This window comes from Suricata suricatta, chromosome 10 (assembly GCF_006229205.1).
Source record: "Suricata suricatta isolate VVHF042 chromosome 10, meerkat_22Aug2017_6uvM2_HiC, whole genome shotgun sequence".
Taxonomy (NCBI): Eukaryota; Metazoa; Chordata; class Mammalia; order Carnivora; family Herpestidae; genus Suricata; species Suricata suricatta.
In genome coordinates, this window is record NC_043709.1 from 100,452,401 (window position 1) to 100,467,406 (window position 15,006).

At 45.3% G+C, this 15,006-nt stretch overlaps 1 protein-coding gene across 10 annotated transcripts in view; it reads left to right on the forward strand.

Annotated features, from left to right (window-relative positions):
- Positions 1–15,006, forward strand: part of CRACR2A (calcium release activated channel regulator 2A) — a 134,110-nt gene that overhangs the window by 51,998 nt on the left and 67,106 nt on the right. For 9 of the 10 annotated variants that reach the window (XR_003914335.1, XR_003914336.1, XM_029954251.1 and 6 more), the window contains 2 exons: positions 4,063–4,313; positions 13,747–13,858. Coding sequence is in view for 8 of the 10 variants with exons in the window: in XM_029954251.1 (XP_029810111.1) it covers positions 4,098–4,313; positions 13,747–13,858 (328 nt within the window). In the remaining 2 variants the exon portion in view is untranslated. The remainder of the gene's footprint in view (positions 1–4,062; positions 4,314–13,746; positions 13,859–15,006) is intronic. The other variant, XM_029954250.1, reaches the window with a different exon arrangement.

Here is a 15,006-nt window from a genome sequence, read left to right on the forward strand (position 1 = left end):
ATAAAATACCTAGGAGTAAACCTAACCAAGGATGTAAAAGACCTATATGATGAAAACTATAGAAAACTTATGAAAGAGATTGAAGAAGACCCCAAGAAATGGAAAAACATTCCCTGTTCATGGATCGGAAGAATAAACATTGTGAAAATGTCATTACTACCCAAAGCAATCTACACATTAAATGCAATCCCTATCAAAATTGCACCAACATTCTTCTCAAAGCTAGAACAAACTATTCTCAAATTTGTATGGAACCACAAAAGACCCCGAATAGCCAAAGTCATATTGAAGAAGAAAACCAAAATGGGAGGCATCACAATCCCAGACTTTAGCCTCTACTAAAAAGCTGTCATCATCAGGACAGCATGGTATTGGCACAAAAACAGACACATAGACCAATGGAATAGAATAGAGAACCCAGAACTGGGCCTACAAATGTACAGCCAATTAATTTTTGTTATAATGTTTATACTTCTTATAGACAGCATAGAGTTGGGTTTTCCTAACTTGGAGAGCCTGCCAAGCCCTGCCTGGATTTCCCCTTCCTGTCCTGGCCTAAAAGCTCTTTAGGCAATAATAAGGCTCATTTTGTTTGTTTTCCATCTGTCAGGAACAGGCTTTGGACTTAGGTGAGGTGAGCAAGGTCCCTGGGGTGCAAAATTTAAGAAAGTAATTGTTCTCTAATGCACAGTTTTTAGAATAGATTTCTCTTTAAATATTGTACCTGAGGCACCTCATCCTTCAGAAGACACTTGCTTTGAGGATGCCTGGGATGCCTCAGTCAGTTAAGTGTCTTGACTTCGGCTCAGGTCATGATGTCATGGCTTGTGAATTCAAGCCCTGTGTCAGGCTCTGTGCTGACAGGTCAGAGCCTGGAGCCTGCTTCCGATTTTGTGTCTCCCACTCTCTGTCTGCCCTTCCCATATTCATAATCTGTCTCTCTGTTTCTCAAAAATAAATAAGCATTAATTTTTTTAATGTAAGCACTCACTTTCAGAGTTGTGCAAGTACAAGGCTAGTACCTGAGAGTATATGCCTCCTTTAATTTTGCACTTGAAGAGCCTCATTCAGCTCACCCAAACCTGGCCATGCTGAAGGATAACTGTCCTTCATTGCCTGATATCTAGTGTCTTAGAAAGAATTTTCAAAAATATACTTTGTTTGAATTTTTTAAATTATTTCAGCTGGGAGAGTAAATCTGGTCCCTGTTACTCCTTCTTTTCTGGAAATGGAAATCCAAACTTGTTCTTTATGAGATAAAAATCCCACATAGAGAGCTATCTGATTGAAATACAAATTTTTTAGGCCTTCCTGCAAAAGATTCAGAAAAAAATTAGCCTTCTTTCATTCAACAAACTATCAATGAGCACCTACTGTGTACCAAATTCTTGGCTAGGAACTAGGGTTAAAACCAAATAAGACATGATGCCTATCTGCTAGTTCCTCATAGCTGGCTGCTTTAGAACTGTTGGATTAGTTCTCTCATGCAATGCATCCCCTGTGACATGCAGTCAGGAAGGCAGAGAGCCAAAGAAAGTCAGGCCTAGACCTGAGAGATCATCTCTACTAATTGCCAGAACCAGAGTGGCTCAAAGGCTTTCTTAACTCACTTAGGTAGTCAGTAGTAGTTGATTGCTGTGTCATCCATCTTGAGGGATGTGGAAGAGGGACCAACCCAGAATACTTTTCTTTACCACCAGTTACCATAACTGAATCCCCATTATTTGAGACTCATTCATTAACATCAGGGACCATGTCTTATTCATATTTGCATTTTTCAATGTTAGCTCAGAGCCTTCTACAGGGTAATTGATAAATGAGAATGAATGAAGGAATGATAAAAGTTAAAATGGTGACTATGTTTCTGGGAGATGACTTAGGTTATTATCTACTGGGGATAAGGCCATTAAGAGCAAGCCCATAGGTTGGACCCATGCTAGGAAGACAATGTAGTATAGTACATCAGGTCTCTAACTACACTAGACCTTGATCCAAATTGCTTAACCTTTCCCAAACTTAGTTTCTTCATCTGTATGATGGGAATCCTAGCCATATTTACCTAAGAGAGGGAGCAGGTTCCATTAGGATGAAGTATGTTAGGAGCTGGCAAGAGAAAACTCTCAAGGAAGAATAGGTATTATTAGTCCAGTCTTCTGAGAACAGCAGGTGGGATTAAGGTAGGGGCTACTGGATGGCAGAGACCTTGAGACAGTCCTGGCTGGGCAGCAGGAAGACACAGACTGTTCTGCTAATGTTGTATACTTACAGAAGCTCAGATGTTACCACTATTATTATCCAAAAGTCCTTCCTAAGCTCAGTATTGTGCATAGATATTTTGGGCAATGCACATAAGCCATGCAGAAACAGCTCAGCTCTCTTGGGACTTATAACCAAGGCCATTAGTTCTCTCTTGGGAAGACAGAATAGAAATGTTAAATCTCTCTATGATTAGGTGACGGCCAGTTCACACTATGTAAGAATGAAGAGAAAGACTCAATTCCTGAATGCAGAGCTAGTCAAAGGGATCAGGTGGGATCCCATTGTCCAGTCCAAGTGGAGCGAGGTCAAGTCTACTGTACTTTGCACAGGCTCTGTTACACAGGGTGCATTCCTGAGGCCAGAGGTAGTCTTCCAGCTCTGGGCCCACAGCTCTTGATATATCTGGTAGGTGGAAAATGTTGACCCAAACTGTAGATTACTTTGGCGTTATGGTGTAGCTGAGCCAGACTCCTGGGCTCTGAGTATCAGACAAACCCACTTGGTGATATTGTGATTTTCCTCCTTTTTTCTGACTGTGAATTTAGATCATGAGATATGATTTAGAACCTTACTTTCTGCCTTTCCCCAAAATGCATGACAGTGTGTATCCATATTTTAACATTCAAACACTATTGTACATTTAAAAATTGGGACCTACCCTATTTCCAAAAAGTCTTAGATAGAAAACCCCAATGATATCACTACTTCCTTTCAACACATTGACCCAATTTTTTATTAATAACAATTTATTATGTTGAAATTTCATACACTTACAGACTGTGAGAGGTAGAAGAGGTCTTAAAAACAAATAGGTCCAGTCTTCTCAACACACAGATGAGGAAACTGAGACCCAGACAGGTACTGATTTGTTCAAGGTTACTTAACTAGCAGCAGAGTCCAGGCTAGAAGCAGGTTTCTGCATAACTTCTCTTACAGCATCACATTATAATGCACGCTCTGAAAAAACTCCATAAGGGGCTTTAAAAATCTGATCAGGGCATATAATCTGTGATTTTTATGTTGGCTGGAGACAGCCTTGGTTGTCACCAAACTAGGCATGGCAAATCCAGTAGAGTTGGAAGTTCATTGAGGACACAGTACACTTTCCTCCATCAGCTTTCCTCTGCATGCTCATGGGCCCCACAGAGATCTGTAGTATGAGCTAAGAGCTCACCATGAACTTGTTGATTGTGAAGGACATAGGAGATAGTGCATCTGAGAGAGAAGAGTTCTCCACCCTTGGAAATGCTGACGAGTCAGGACATGGTAGGATTAAGGTCAAATACAAGTTTGATGAGCTTGGGTTTAAATCTCAGTTTTTGCATTAACTTGCTGTGTGGCCTTGGTTAAGTCATTCAGCTTCTCTGAGCTTCGATAAAATGAAGATGATAATATCTATTTCAGAGGGATGTGAGAAATAAATGAGAAAATGTATATAGAGACCAAGGATGGTGTCTGCTTCAAAGTAAACACTCAATAAATGGTTGCTGGTCCATCAGGATCTGTTTTGTTGCTTTTAGTTTAAATGGGGAGAAATTGTTTTCAGGCTTCCACTACCCACCTCCTTTCAATCTAGAAATGTCTGTTTTATTTTCCTCCTTCTTCTTTCTTTGATGGGCTGGCTGATCTATTAGTGATCACAGCACATTTCCCCTTGCCCTTCTGCTAATGAGCAGGTGGTTGCTAAGAGAGACCAGGCACACTGGTGAGCAGTTATGGCTGCCCTCTACTGCCCTCTCATTCTTTCTCAGCCTCACTCCATCCACACCACACCCACTTGTCTCTCTCATCTTCCGTGTTCAGGTTCTGCAAAAACTTGAAGAAATTGACAAACGTGGATGGCTACCCCTGACAGAAGAGTGGTCTCTAGACCCCGGAGAGCTGGCCAGGGTCCTAAGGAGAGGGGCGCCCATCTGGGTCCCCTGGACAACCTGGAGCATAAAGAGACCCAGAAGCTGGCGCCGGGAGAGCTGGCCATGCTGAGCAAGGCACAGGAATTCTTTCAGACCTGTGACACAGAAGGCAAGGGCTTCATCGCCAGGAGGGATATGCAGGTAAGAGGCCTGCCCACCTGGAATGCCAAATGGCATGGCTCTCCCCATCTTGGGTTAGGGCCTGCCCCACTGGGGGCAGTAAAGATGCCATCTACTCTGCCCTGGAAGGAGGTATCAGCCTCAACTCTACTGGGAGCCAGATCTCCTGGGTTCATTCCTTTCCTGGCCTTTGCTTGCCATCAGACTCAGAGATTGTTTTCCCTTTCTGACTCAGTAACAGCCAACTCTGTGGAAAATGGTGATAGCAACATACGGGATTTGAGTCAGACATGATGGAGAACCTTCTGAAACAGAGTGGGAAGGCACCAGCTTGCTACTTCACAATAAAGCTTTGAGCTATGCTGAGGTGCTGTGTGTGGCTTAGGAACAGGCACAGTGACAGGTGCCACAACCAGGAAGGAAGGCATTTCTGGAGCTCCTCGTATCTGGCCCTCAGCCTCAAACCAACCACACTCAACCCCTCGTAACTGTGTCCCGAGAGAGATACTGCAGAACCCCAGTGCACCCCATTGCCTCATGCAGGGCTCAGCAAACATTCTGTAAAGGGTGAGACCATAAGGACTCTGGGCTCCATGGGCTGCTGCATACATGACCACAACCACTCAACTCCAGCTGCTGCAGGAGCTATCATAGGCAGTATGTAAACAGGTGAGCTTGGCTCTGCTCCAATAAAACTTCTGTGGACACTGAAATTTGAATTTTATATGATTTTTGCATGTCCCCAAAGAGTCTTCTTTGGATTTTTTTCAACCATTTAATATTATATCGCACACCCAAAACTCCTATAACACGGTATGTTAATTATCCTTGAATTTAAAAAAAAAATAGCAAAAATGTAAAAGCCACTCTTAGTTCACTAGCTGTAAGAAACAGGTGATGGGTCGGATTTGTAGCCCAGGGGCATAGTTTTCCCACCCCTGGTCTCATGCCTTTCCAGGATTAGTGTCAGAAGCTTCCTCTGAGTGTCTTACTGAAGTCCGTTATGTTGCATCCATGATGTCATCTGATATGAGTAAACCAGATGCAGGCTCCACCAGAGCAAGAAGGACACAGCCCTTCTCCCCCAGTCTTTCCATTATTCGTTCTGTCAAGAGCATCTTGGGGAGGGATACATGGCCGTGATGTTGCGAGGAAGTCCTGCAATGGTCATGTTTTATTTATTTATGTATTTATTTTATCTATCTATTTTGAAAGAGAGCACAAGTGGAGGAGGGGCAGAAAGAGGGAGAGGGAGAGAACCCCGAGAGAGGAAGAGCATCCTCTCTGACAGTGTGGACCCTAACATGGGGCTCAGTCCCACGAACTGTGAGATCAAGACCTGAGCCAAAGTCAAGAGTCAGATGCTCAACTGACTGAGCCACCCAAGTGCCCTAAGTTTTCTTTTTTTTAATTTAGCTTTTCAGAATTCCAGTGAAGTTGGTCAGTGGAATGTAGACCCTGATGGGGCCCAGTCCCCTCTGGGCTCACATGTAGGAGGTGCAAAAAGATGAGCCATGTGAGCTAGGTGAAGGCGTTGGGTCTTTCTCTCCCTGGCCCCACAAAGTGGTGTTTTCAGGCTTTTCCCAGAGCTGTTTCACCGTGCAGTAGATGCGCAAATTGAGGGCAGAAACCTGGAGGACAGGGCCAGCTTAGCTCACAAGAGAAGCTCAGACCACCCTTGTTGTCAGTAGTTGGCTCCCCAATATGTTTCTGTCACTGAAACTCATTCCCCAAGTCGTACTCTCTGTGGAAGGCCGGACTCCATGTGCTTTGAGGAAACCTAGTCTGTGAACTTCATAATTGTCCTTCAGGGGTGTGATGGTTGTTGGTGGTGGTTTTAATGGTGTCCTTAACTTTTGATCATCCCTTCTAGAAGCAAAGAAAAGGCAAATTCACATGTGCTGAGGGTCAGCTCTGGAGCACATGCATGGTGCAACTCAGCACTTTCTCTATGCATGTGTGTCCCAATTAACCCTCAATGAAGCCCACACTTTAGTGGAAGGGCGAAGAGACATGGTGAATCTAAGCTGCAAAGTATAAGTTGTAAGAAGTCATTTGTATTTGACCCAGAATGAAGTCATAACCATCAAGTGGCAGAGATACCAACTCAGCTACATTCCTCCTCAGTCCTCAATCCTGACCAAGGCAAGAGAAAAAGGGTATACTTGTGCATCTGGCCTTTATTTCTACCAGCTACTTTGTTTTCTGAACCTTCTGTGTATCTGTGCACGGTGAAGCATTTGAAATTTTCAGTTCATTAGGCTGAGAAAGTGCTATCAAGAAAGAACACAGCACAGCACTTAAGCACTGTCTCTCTGCTGCTTTCTCGGGTCCTGTCTGGGGGAAGATGGGCTGAAAGAGATACGTGAAGAATACACCTCCCACACATTGTCAACATTGGATGCTCCATGGAAAGCCCACGTGCCCCTTGGCTCTCCTAGTCAGAACCTGCAGACAGACATCTGTCTATTCCTTGTCACTCCCTCACAGAGCTGCTTTGCCTTTGGTTGGCGGTCAGCTCCTTGCACTTGGCTGCCACCACCATGCCCACCTTCGGCTCCCAGGCCAGCCTCATGGGTACTGAAAGAAGAACTCAGACTGTGCATGCACAGGCAAATTCAGCCACTGGGAGAGGCCCATTAAAGCTGGGAGTGAGGGGCGGCTGGGTGGCTCAGTGGGTTAAGCCTCTGACTCTTGATTTCTGCTTAAGTCATGATCTCCTCGTTCATGGGGTCGAGCCCTGTGTCCAACTCTGTCCTGCTTGGGATTCTCTCTCTCTTTCTGCCCCTTCCCCGCATACTCTCACACCCTCTCAAAATAAACAAATAAACAAACATTTTTTTTAAAAAAGCACGGACTGATTGTCAAGGAAGGAGAGGCCTTGGGCACATGGGACGGCAGACCTAGGGCTTGGGAGAGGCGGGTAGAGAAGCAGAGTTGGAACAAGACTGTGAAGTGCTTGCTATCCTTTGGGAAAAAGGAGAGAGTTAAGCTATTCCCCTGGTGCTCTTTTTCTTCTTGGTTCTGATGGACAAAAAACCATTTGCAGAGGGTAAGATGGACTCTGCATTCATCCAAAAGGCAGGGGAGACTGCCGCAGTGTCTGAGCCCCAGCAGTTGGAAGCCAGCCCACTCTGAGAGAGCAGGGAACACAGAAGGAAAGGATCAGGGTCCAGGAGAAGTTTTTTTCCTTTGGGGTCCCTGGAGAAGCCTGGAGGAAGTGGAGGCAGGTCGCACTGAGTGCAGCAGTGCAAGCCGGCCTCTGCTGGGGCTCCTTATGCAGACATTCTGCTTCAGGGATGGCCAATGTTGGAACAACCTGTGTGAACAGATTGTAGGCAGTGGTTTGAGAAACCTCAGCTCCACCCATGGCCCCTCAGACCCCACCCCGTCCTCTACAAGGAAACTCTCTGGGTTCCATGGGATCGCTCCAGTCAGAATTGGGGTGAAGACTGCTTTGCAGGGCAGGGTCTGGTGTAGCCCCCTAGACAAGCAGAGTCGTGGGGCTGAGGACCCTGAGTGAAAGTCAGTCCTGCCTCATAGGGACTGAGGGACATGAGAGGGCCAGGTTGGAAGGGCATGAAGGGACTCGTTCAGCCCAGAGAGGGAGAGGGGGTCAGCGTGGGCAGGAGAATTCTCTGAAGATACCTAGAGTCTCAAAACCCCTGCTTCCTTGATTTTTCAGAGTGAAATGATTACCTACCAATGCCAAGTACCTACCTCCCAACACTGCCTAGAGTTCCTAGACTAGCCAAACAGTTAAGAACCATCTAAGAGTTGGCAAGCCAAATATTGCCTATTTGTGTAAGTAAAGTTTTATTGAAACACAACTGTGCTCATTCATTTACAACTTGTCCGTGCCAGTCTTCATGCTAGTGGCAGAGTTGAGTAGCTGTAACAAAGACCAAAAGGCCTACACAGCCTAAAATATGAATTATCTAGTCCTTTACAGAAAAAGTTAACTGATTCCTGGTTTAGGTTAGCAAAATGACTCTTTAAGATTTTTGTAGCAAATTGAACTGAGTTTTAGCCCTGAATCTGCAACTTAGTACCATGTGAATTTGTGTGAGCTCTTAAGCCCTCTAGGCCATAGCTCCTCATCTGTGAATTATTTATAGTACCTCCCAGGGTTAGAGAAGAATTAAATGTGAGTATGCATGTAGAGCTCTTGGCCCTGAGCTTGGTCCTGGAAATCCCTCCATAAATATACGTGTGTGTGTGTGTGTGTGTGTGTGTGTGTGTGTGTGTGTGTGTGTGTGTTGGGAGTAGGGATTGGGGGCTTGTACCCTATATGTCCTCCACACTGTGATTTTTTAAAAATTTTGCAAAATACACATAACATACAATTTACCATCTTAACGATTTGTAAGTTTATGGCTCAATGGTCTTGAGTATCTTCATGTTGCACAACCATCCCCACTGCCATCTTTAGAACTGTTTGCATCTTCCAAAATGGAAACTCCCATTGCATTCTCCTCCCTGCAGCCCCTGGCAACCACCATTATGCGTTCTTCTTGAATTTGACTACTCTAAGTTCTTCTTATCAGTGGATCACAAGTGGCTATCCTTTTATGACTGGTTTATTTCACTTGGCATTGTGTCTTCAAGGTTGATCCATATTGTAGCCAGAGTCAGAATTTTCTTCCTTAAGGTTGGATAATATTTCATCATACCTATGGACTACATGGTGTTCATCCATTCATCCATCAGTGGACACCTGGGATACTTCACAGCCCCGTGTGAGACTAATGCTGCTGTTATCAGGGGTGTACAAATACTCTTTGAGCCCCTGCGTTCAATTCTTTTGGGTATATACACAGAAGTGAAATTGCTGGATCATATGGTATTTCTGTTTCTGACTTTTCTGAGGAACCACAATACTATTTTCCATAACAACCAAACCATCATACTATGATTTTAAGTGCACGTCATCTGTCCCTCCTAGGAGATAAAGAAGAGGCACACTTGCTCAAAGAGGGAGCCTTCCACTCATATCCAGCTGGTGTGTGTCCAGTCTACATGAGTGGGTCAATTTTGCTTCTTAGAGAACATTTGATGATGTCTGGAAACATCCTATTTTATTATTTTTTTATTTTTATTTATAGTTTATTGTCAAGTTGGTTTCCATACAACACCCAGTGCTCCTCACCACAAGTGCCCGCCTCCATGACCATCACCCTGCTTCCCCTTTCCCTCTCCCCCTTCAGGCCTCAGCTTGGTTTCAGTATTCAAAAGTCTCTCATGATTTGCCTCCCTTCCTCTCCCTAACTCTTTCCCCCTCTTTCCCCTCTCCCTGGTCCTCTGTTAGATCTATGAGTGAAAACATATGGGATCTGTCTTTCTCTGCCTGACTTATTTCATTTAGCATGACACACTCAAGGTCCATCCACGTCGCTACGAATGACCAGACTTCATTCTTTCTCACTGCCATGTAGTATTCCATTGTATGTATAAACCACATCTTCTTGATCCATTCATCAGTTGATGGACATTTAGGCTCCTTCCATGATTTGGCTATTGTTGAAAGTGCTGCTATGAACCCAGTTTACATTCCCACCAACAGTGTAGGGTTTTAAATTGAAACAACTAGAGCAGGGGGTGGAGGGGAATGCCACTGGCATCTACTGGATATTGTCAGGGATGCTGCTACATATCCTGTAATGCACAAGATGGTGCTCTCTTTGTCCCCCGACAAAGAATTAACCATGCCAAGATTTCAGTAGTGCAGAGGTTGAGAAACCCTAGACTATACCAAACAGTCAGCCCAAAACAAGCATACAAAAACATGAAGCAGAATAAAGGTAGATCTCACATCTCAAGCATTGAATTCTCCTCCTAAAGGTATTTGGAGTGGCTGAGCCATGGGACAGGGAAGAGAGTGTTTGATGCTGTAATAGAGGTCTGAACAGAATGTTGTAGAAGCCTTAAAGGAGGTGGACTTTAATTCTGGCCATAAAGATGGATCTCTTCTGGTATTCTCTTTAATTTTTCCTTAGACATGTTTGAGGCTGTGTACACATTAACTTTAAGCTGCATGAGGCATGTTACTGGGCTGGTGACCAGGAAGGTAGAGAGGTCTGGCTGGAGTGTAGCAGAAGATAACATTTTTTCAGGGCTTTAGGAGCCTAGCCCTTGACATTGATGTTGCAGGATTGCTTCCTATTCTCAGTCTTGGAAAATGTCCAGTTTGTAAGACCTTGCTGAGAATCTGCAGTAGTGCTGGTTAGGATTGGGAGCATAAGAGGTCCAGACCCGTGCTCCCTAGATAGGAGTTCAGGGTCTCCTGCCATCACTCTTAGCTATTCATTCATTCATTCATTCATTCATTCATTCAACAAATATCTGGATACTCCATATAGGTCAGCACAGGGCTACCTGGGAACCTGATAGTGAGTAAAAATGAACAGAATCCCTGGCTCAGATCTCCCAATCCACTGAAGGAGCAGACATTCGTCAACTAATTGCATCTATCAGTATATAAACTACAAGCTGGTAAAAGAAGGAAATGTGTTCAAGGTAAGGCACAGCCTGGCCTGCCCCGGAGGCTGCAGAGCCTGAATGAAGCAGGAATTCAGAACTAACTTAAGGCAGTGGAGGGAGGCAGGCTTTGAAGGAGCAGCCGAGTTTTACAGAGCTGTGGCAGCAGCAGCATGAATTGGGTGAGCTGACTTCCTCCCCATTCCTCCTCCCTCCCCCAGCTGCCCTCCCAGATGGAAAAATCAGTGAAACAGGATGTACAAGTGAAACAGGATCTCTGGAAGGCTAGTATGTAGTGCTGCTGGCAAGAGACACTTTTGGTGGTAGGTGGGTAGGCGGGGCATGGTAATGCTGAGTACAGAATTCTAGAATGAACATGGCAGAGGATCTTTTGACTGTAACTGAAACCCCAAATGAGATATCAGCTCTTGAATCCCAACACTGGTATGTGCTGTGACTTTAGGCAAATCTAGAGCCTTGCAGGCTCTCCAATCAGTGGAATGAATGATATTGTCTCTCTTCACTCTACTTACTTCAATTGGCTGAAGATGTAGACAGCATCAGGTGGCCAGGAGACAAGACCAGAATGAATTGGTTTTACATGGCTCTCCAGGCCATGAGAACAAAGATACAGAGGTTATTATGGTGATAGAGACTAAAGAATTCTTCCAGTAGGGCCAGCAAGGAGAGGATCAGGAATCTGGTGTGGTACAGCATGCAGAGAAGGCTGAAGGAGCACTCAGATCTAATTTGCCAGGACAGGAGGAGCAAGAACTACTTGGAGGATCTAGTATCACTTTCTCCAGGTTCACCGACAACAGAAAGAGGAAACCAGCCTGACTTGTAGACAAGAGAGGGGATTAGGTAATGGAGGGATCTGTGTTAGATTCAGGAATAGAGCCTCAAGGTGGTGTGTGTTCAACAGCTTTTCCCAGTTCACGTCCATGAGAGAAAAGGTACCCACGTGTGGCGTGGTTTTAACGAAAGGCAAATTGACGGTCCCATCAATGTCGGCAGCCCCCTTGCAGCCCATTTGTAGCTCCAGCCCTGGGTGAGTTATGTCACTATCAGATCCAGGCTGACGTTGATGGTGGGAGGGAGGAAGGATTACCCCAAGGAGAGGGCCAGAGTTGCAAGGGTTTTCACCCTACCTCCCATGTGATGCCTTTGGTTTCAAATGTAGCTAGTAAAACTTCCTCCTTGCAAAATTGACTCACTTCTCACCCCACATTCTCTTACTGTGGCTTTTGAGACAGCTGGTTTATGGATGTTGATAAGCCAGAGATTCTGCTCTGTGCTGAGCAGATGTGCTTCTAGACTCTTTGCACACATGCTCACTCCCCTTCCTTTCTAAAAAACTCATTCATATTTAATTCGGTTCTCCTAAATGGCTTCCACATCATCCTATCTTTCCACTTTGTAATGCATCACAGTCTGCCTTAATGCACTACCTGCCAAATTAAACTTTATGGCTTATCAGCTAGAAGATTGCCATAGGATCAAGCCAAGTGTTGTTGCAAGTTGTGTTATGGGCTTCTACACCTGCCAGCTCATTTTCATTGTTCAGATGGGTATATACCTTCCTTCCGACAGCCCTGTGTTCATTGTCTTCAGCTGTCAGTCACTGGCGATTTTGTGCAGCTGTCCCTTGGGTAACGGGGAGGAGGGGGAGGGGCAGCTAGGCTATAATGAACTCCCTTGGGGAGTCCTCGTTTGGAGACTTAGATTATTAGGGTATAAGAGGACATGTGCTTCAACTATGCAAATTAGCCTTGGCCTGGGGCCACTGCACATCAGGCAGAAGGCCTGAGGGAAGCGTCAGGAACTCAGCCACTTACTTCTCATCCCAACAGCTGGTCCCTGCCCTCCCATCCTGGGTTGCCCCAGCCAGGCCAGGACTCGGGCTCAGTGCTTATCTATCACTTCCTTGAACACCATCTTGTCCAGTTCTCCCTTAGAACACAAATGCTCTTGGGGGAATTGATACCTTAAGCCAGTAGCAGTTAGCATCTTTTTGAGAGTTAGCTGGCAGCCAGTAGAGAGCAGGAGTGGGGCACAGGCTGATGTGATGGATGAGGGTCCCTTAGAAGAAGGGGGCTTATCCAGCATCCCTCTCAGAGCTAAAGGACCAAAATGTGTGTCTGCAGAAACTTACAAATGTTGTGCTGAGGCCCTGAGACATGAATGGCCTCCATCAGGAAGGCTTCCGAGGGTGTGGCCTATACCTGCATTTCAGTAGAGGAGGTACAGGGCAGAGGACAGGGGCCTGGGGAGACCAGGAAGGACTGGACATGAAACCCAGCTCTGCCATTCACCTGCTGAGTGACCTTGGTGGGTCAGTGGATCCATTGCTCGCTCTCTCTCTCTCTCTCTCTCTCTCTCTCTGCCTCCTACTACCTTTTATTGAATGCTTTTTCTGAACCAGGCACTGTGCCATGTTCTTTATATTCACCATCCCATTCAACTTGACAACACCATGGCTGTGATCCTACCATAGGATTCAATCTGGTATAGTTTTGGTCCTTTGTGGTTGTTAAGAGGGCCAGCTTTGGAGTCAGACCCAGATTTGACTCCTGGCATTGTTATTGAGTGGCTAGGTGACCTTCAGGCAGGTAACATGAACCTCACACTTCGTCTATAAAATGGAGATAATAATATCCACCTAAAGGGTTGTCATCAAAATTCAGTACAAATATACATGTTTATAAAAATGTTGATAAATATTTATTCATTCATTCATTCATTCATTCATTCATTCATTCATTTATGGATTGCCTAGCAAATTGCCTCACACATTAGTAGGCACCCAATAAATAGTCAGTGTTTTAACATTCAAAGGAGGAGAAGGATGCATGGTAAAGGGGTCTTTGGCAGGCCAGGGCCAACTCTGGACACTTCTGGCAGAAGGCTCTGCCTTCCCAGGCCAGCCCTCTGCGATGGTCTGAGTGTTAACTAATGCCATTTGGATTGTTTTCAGAGGCTCCATGAGGAGTTACCACTCAGCCTGGAGGAACTGGAGGATGTGTTTGATGCCCTGGATGCTGATGGCAATGGCTTTCTGACGCCAGAGGAGTTCACCACTGGATTTAGTAAGTTCTGATGGATGCTGGGGCCCCAGCTACATAAAGCTGTGTAAGGGGCACGCCTCCTCCCCCACCACATCTGTGGATCCATGTAGCACAAGCTTCCCTGTCCTCCTGAAGGTTCCAGGTGCTGGATTATTTGGGCTTCTTTTCTGGTGTCCACACCAGCTGTTCACACCAGTGCCACCTGCACTGTCCCTGTCAGGCTCCCTCCCATCTGAGAAGGACAAGGGGAATGGCTTGGAGCTTGGGAAGAAGGCATGGCATAAGAGGGGAGCCAAGATGAGATTTCCAGCCTCTCCTTATCTCCCTTCCCTTCTGTGATACTGGTGCACAACAAAATGGGATGGCTGCATGGTCCATTTCAACCTGGGTCTGTCTGAGTCCTCCAGGGCGAGGGGACCAGCTATCAGAGGAATTTCTAGAGGGTTTGAATAGACCTCTCATTCTCAGAGTACCCAGGAGGAAGGAGAACAGAGATTCATGAACAAGATAAAGAAACCAGATACACCATCAGATCAGATACTGATCAGATCAGATGTACTGATCAGATACTGATCAGATCAGATGTACTGATCAGATACTGATCAGAGCAGGTACTGGTCAGCTGGCAGGTCTTACCACACATCTGCCTCATACAAAGTGCTGCATAGTTTGTTTAGAAGTATCTGAGGCCTTTCCTAACATCTAGGAGCTTATAACTGCCTTGGGAGTGTAAGACAGATTGATGTATATTAAAGACAGTATGAGTATGGAGAAGTGCATCCAGAATTGTTACAGTGCTTGTAAATGTGCACCTCAGTGATGCCGGTAGGAGGAATGACTAGATGATAATAAGGAGCACAGTCAGGCTCCTGGAGGTGGGTGAAGGGGAGGCTCTTGTTGTTTAGAGAAGAACTAAATGAAGTTCTTGAATGAAGAGATGAGCTCTAAGCCAGACTTTAAAGATTCAAGAACCACAAAGGTGCCATAGTACTGTCATCCATTCTGCCTTTCCCAGGTTCTAGTAGGTCTCTCAAAATCTTACGGAAGTGGGAGAGACCCCAAATCCTGGAGATAGGGTCCAAGAATGATGTTTGCTGTAGGGAGTTTCCCTTTCTCTTCCCTCAGAGGAGCCTCAAATGATTCCTGGCAACTCAGAATGATAAGGTCTT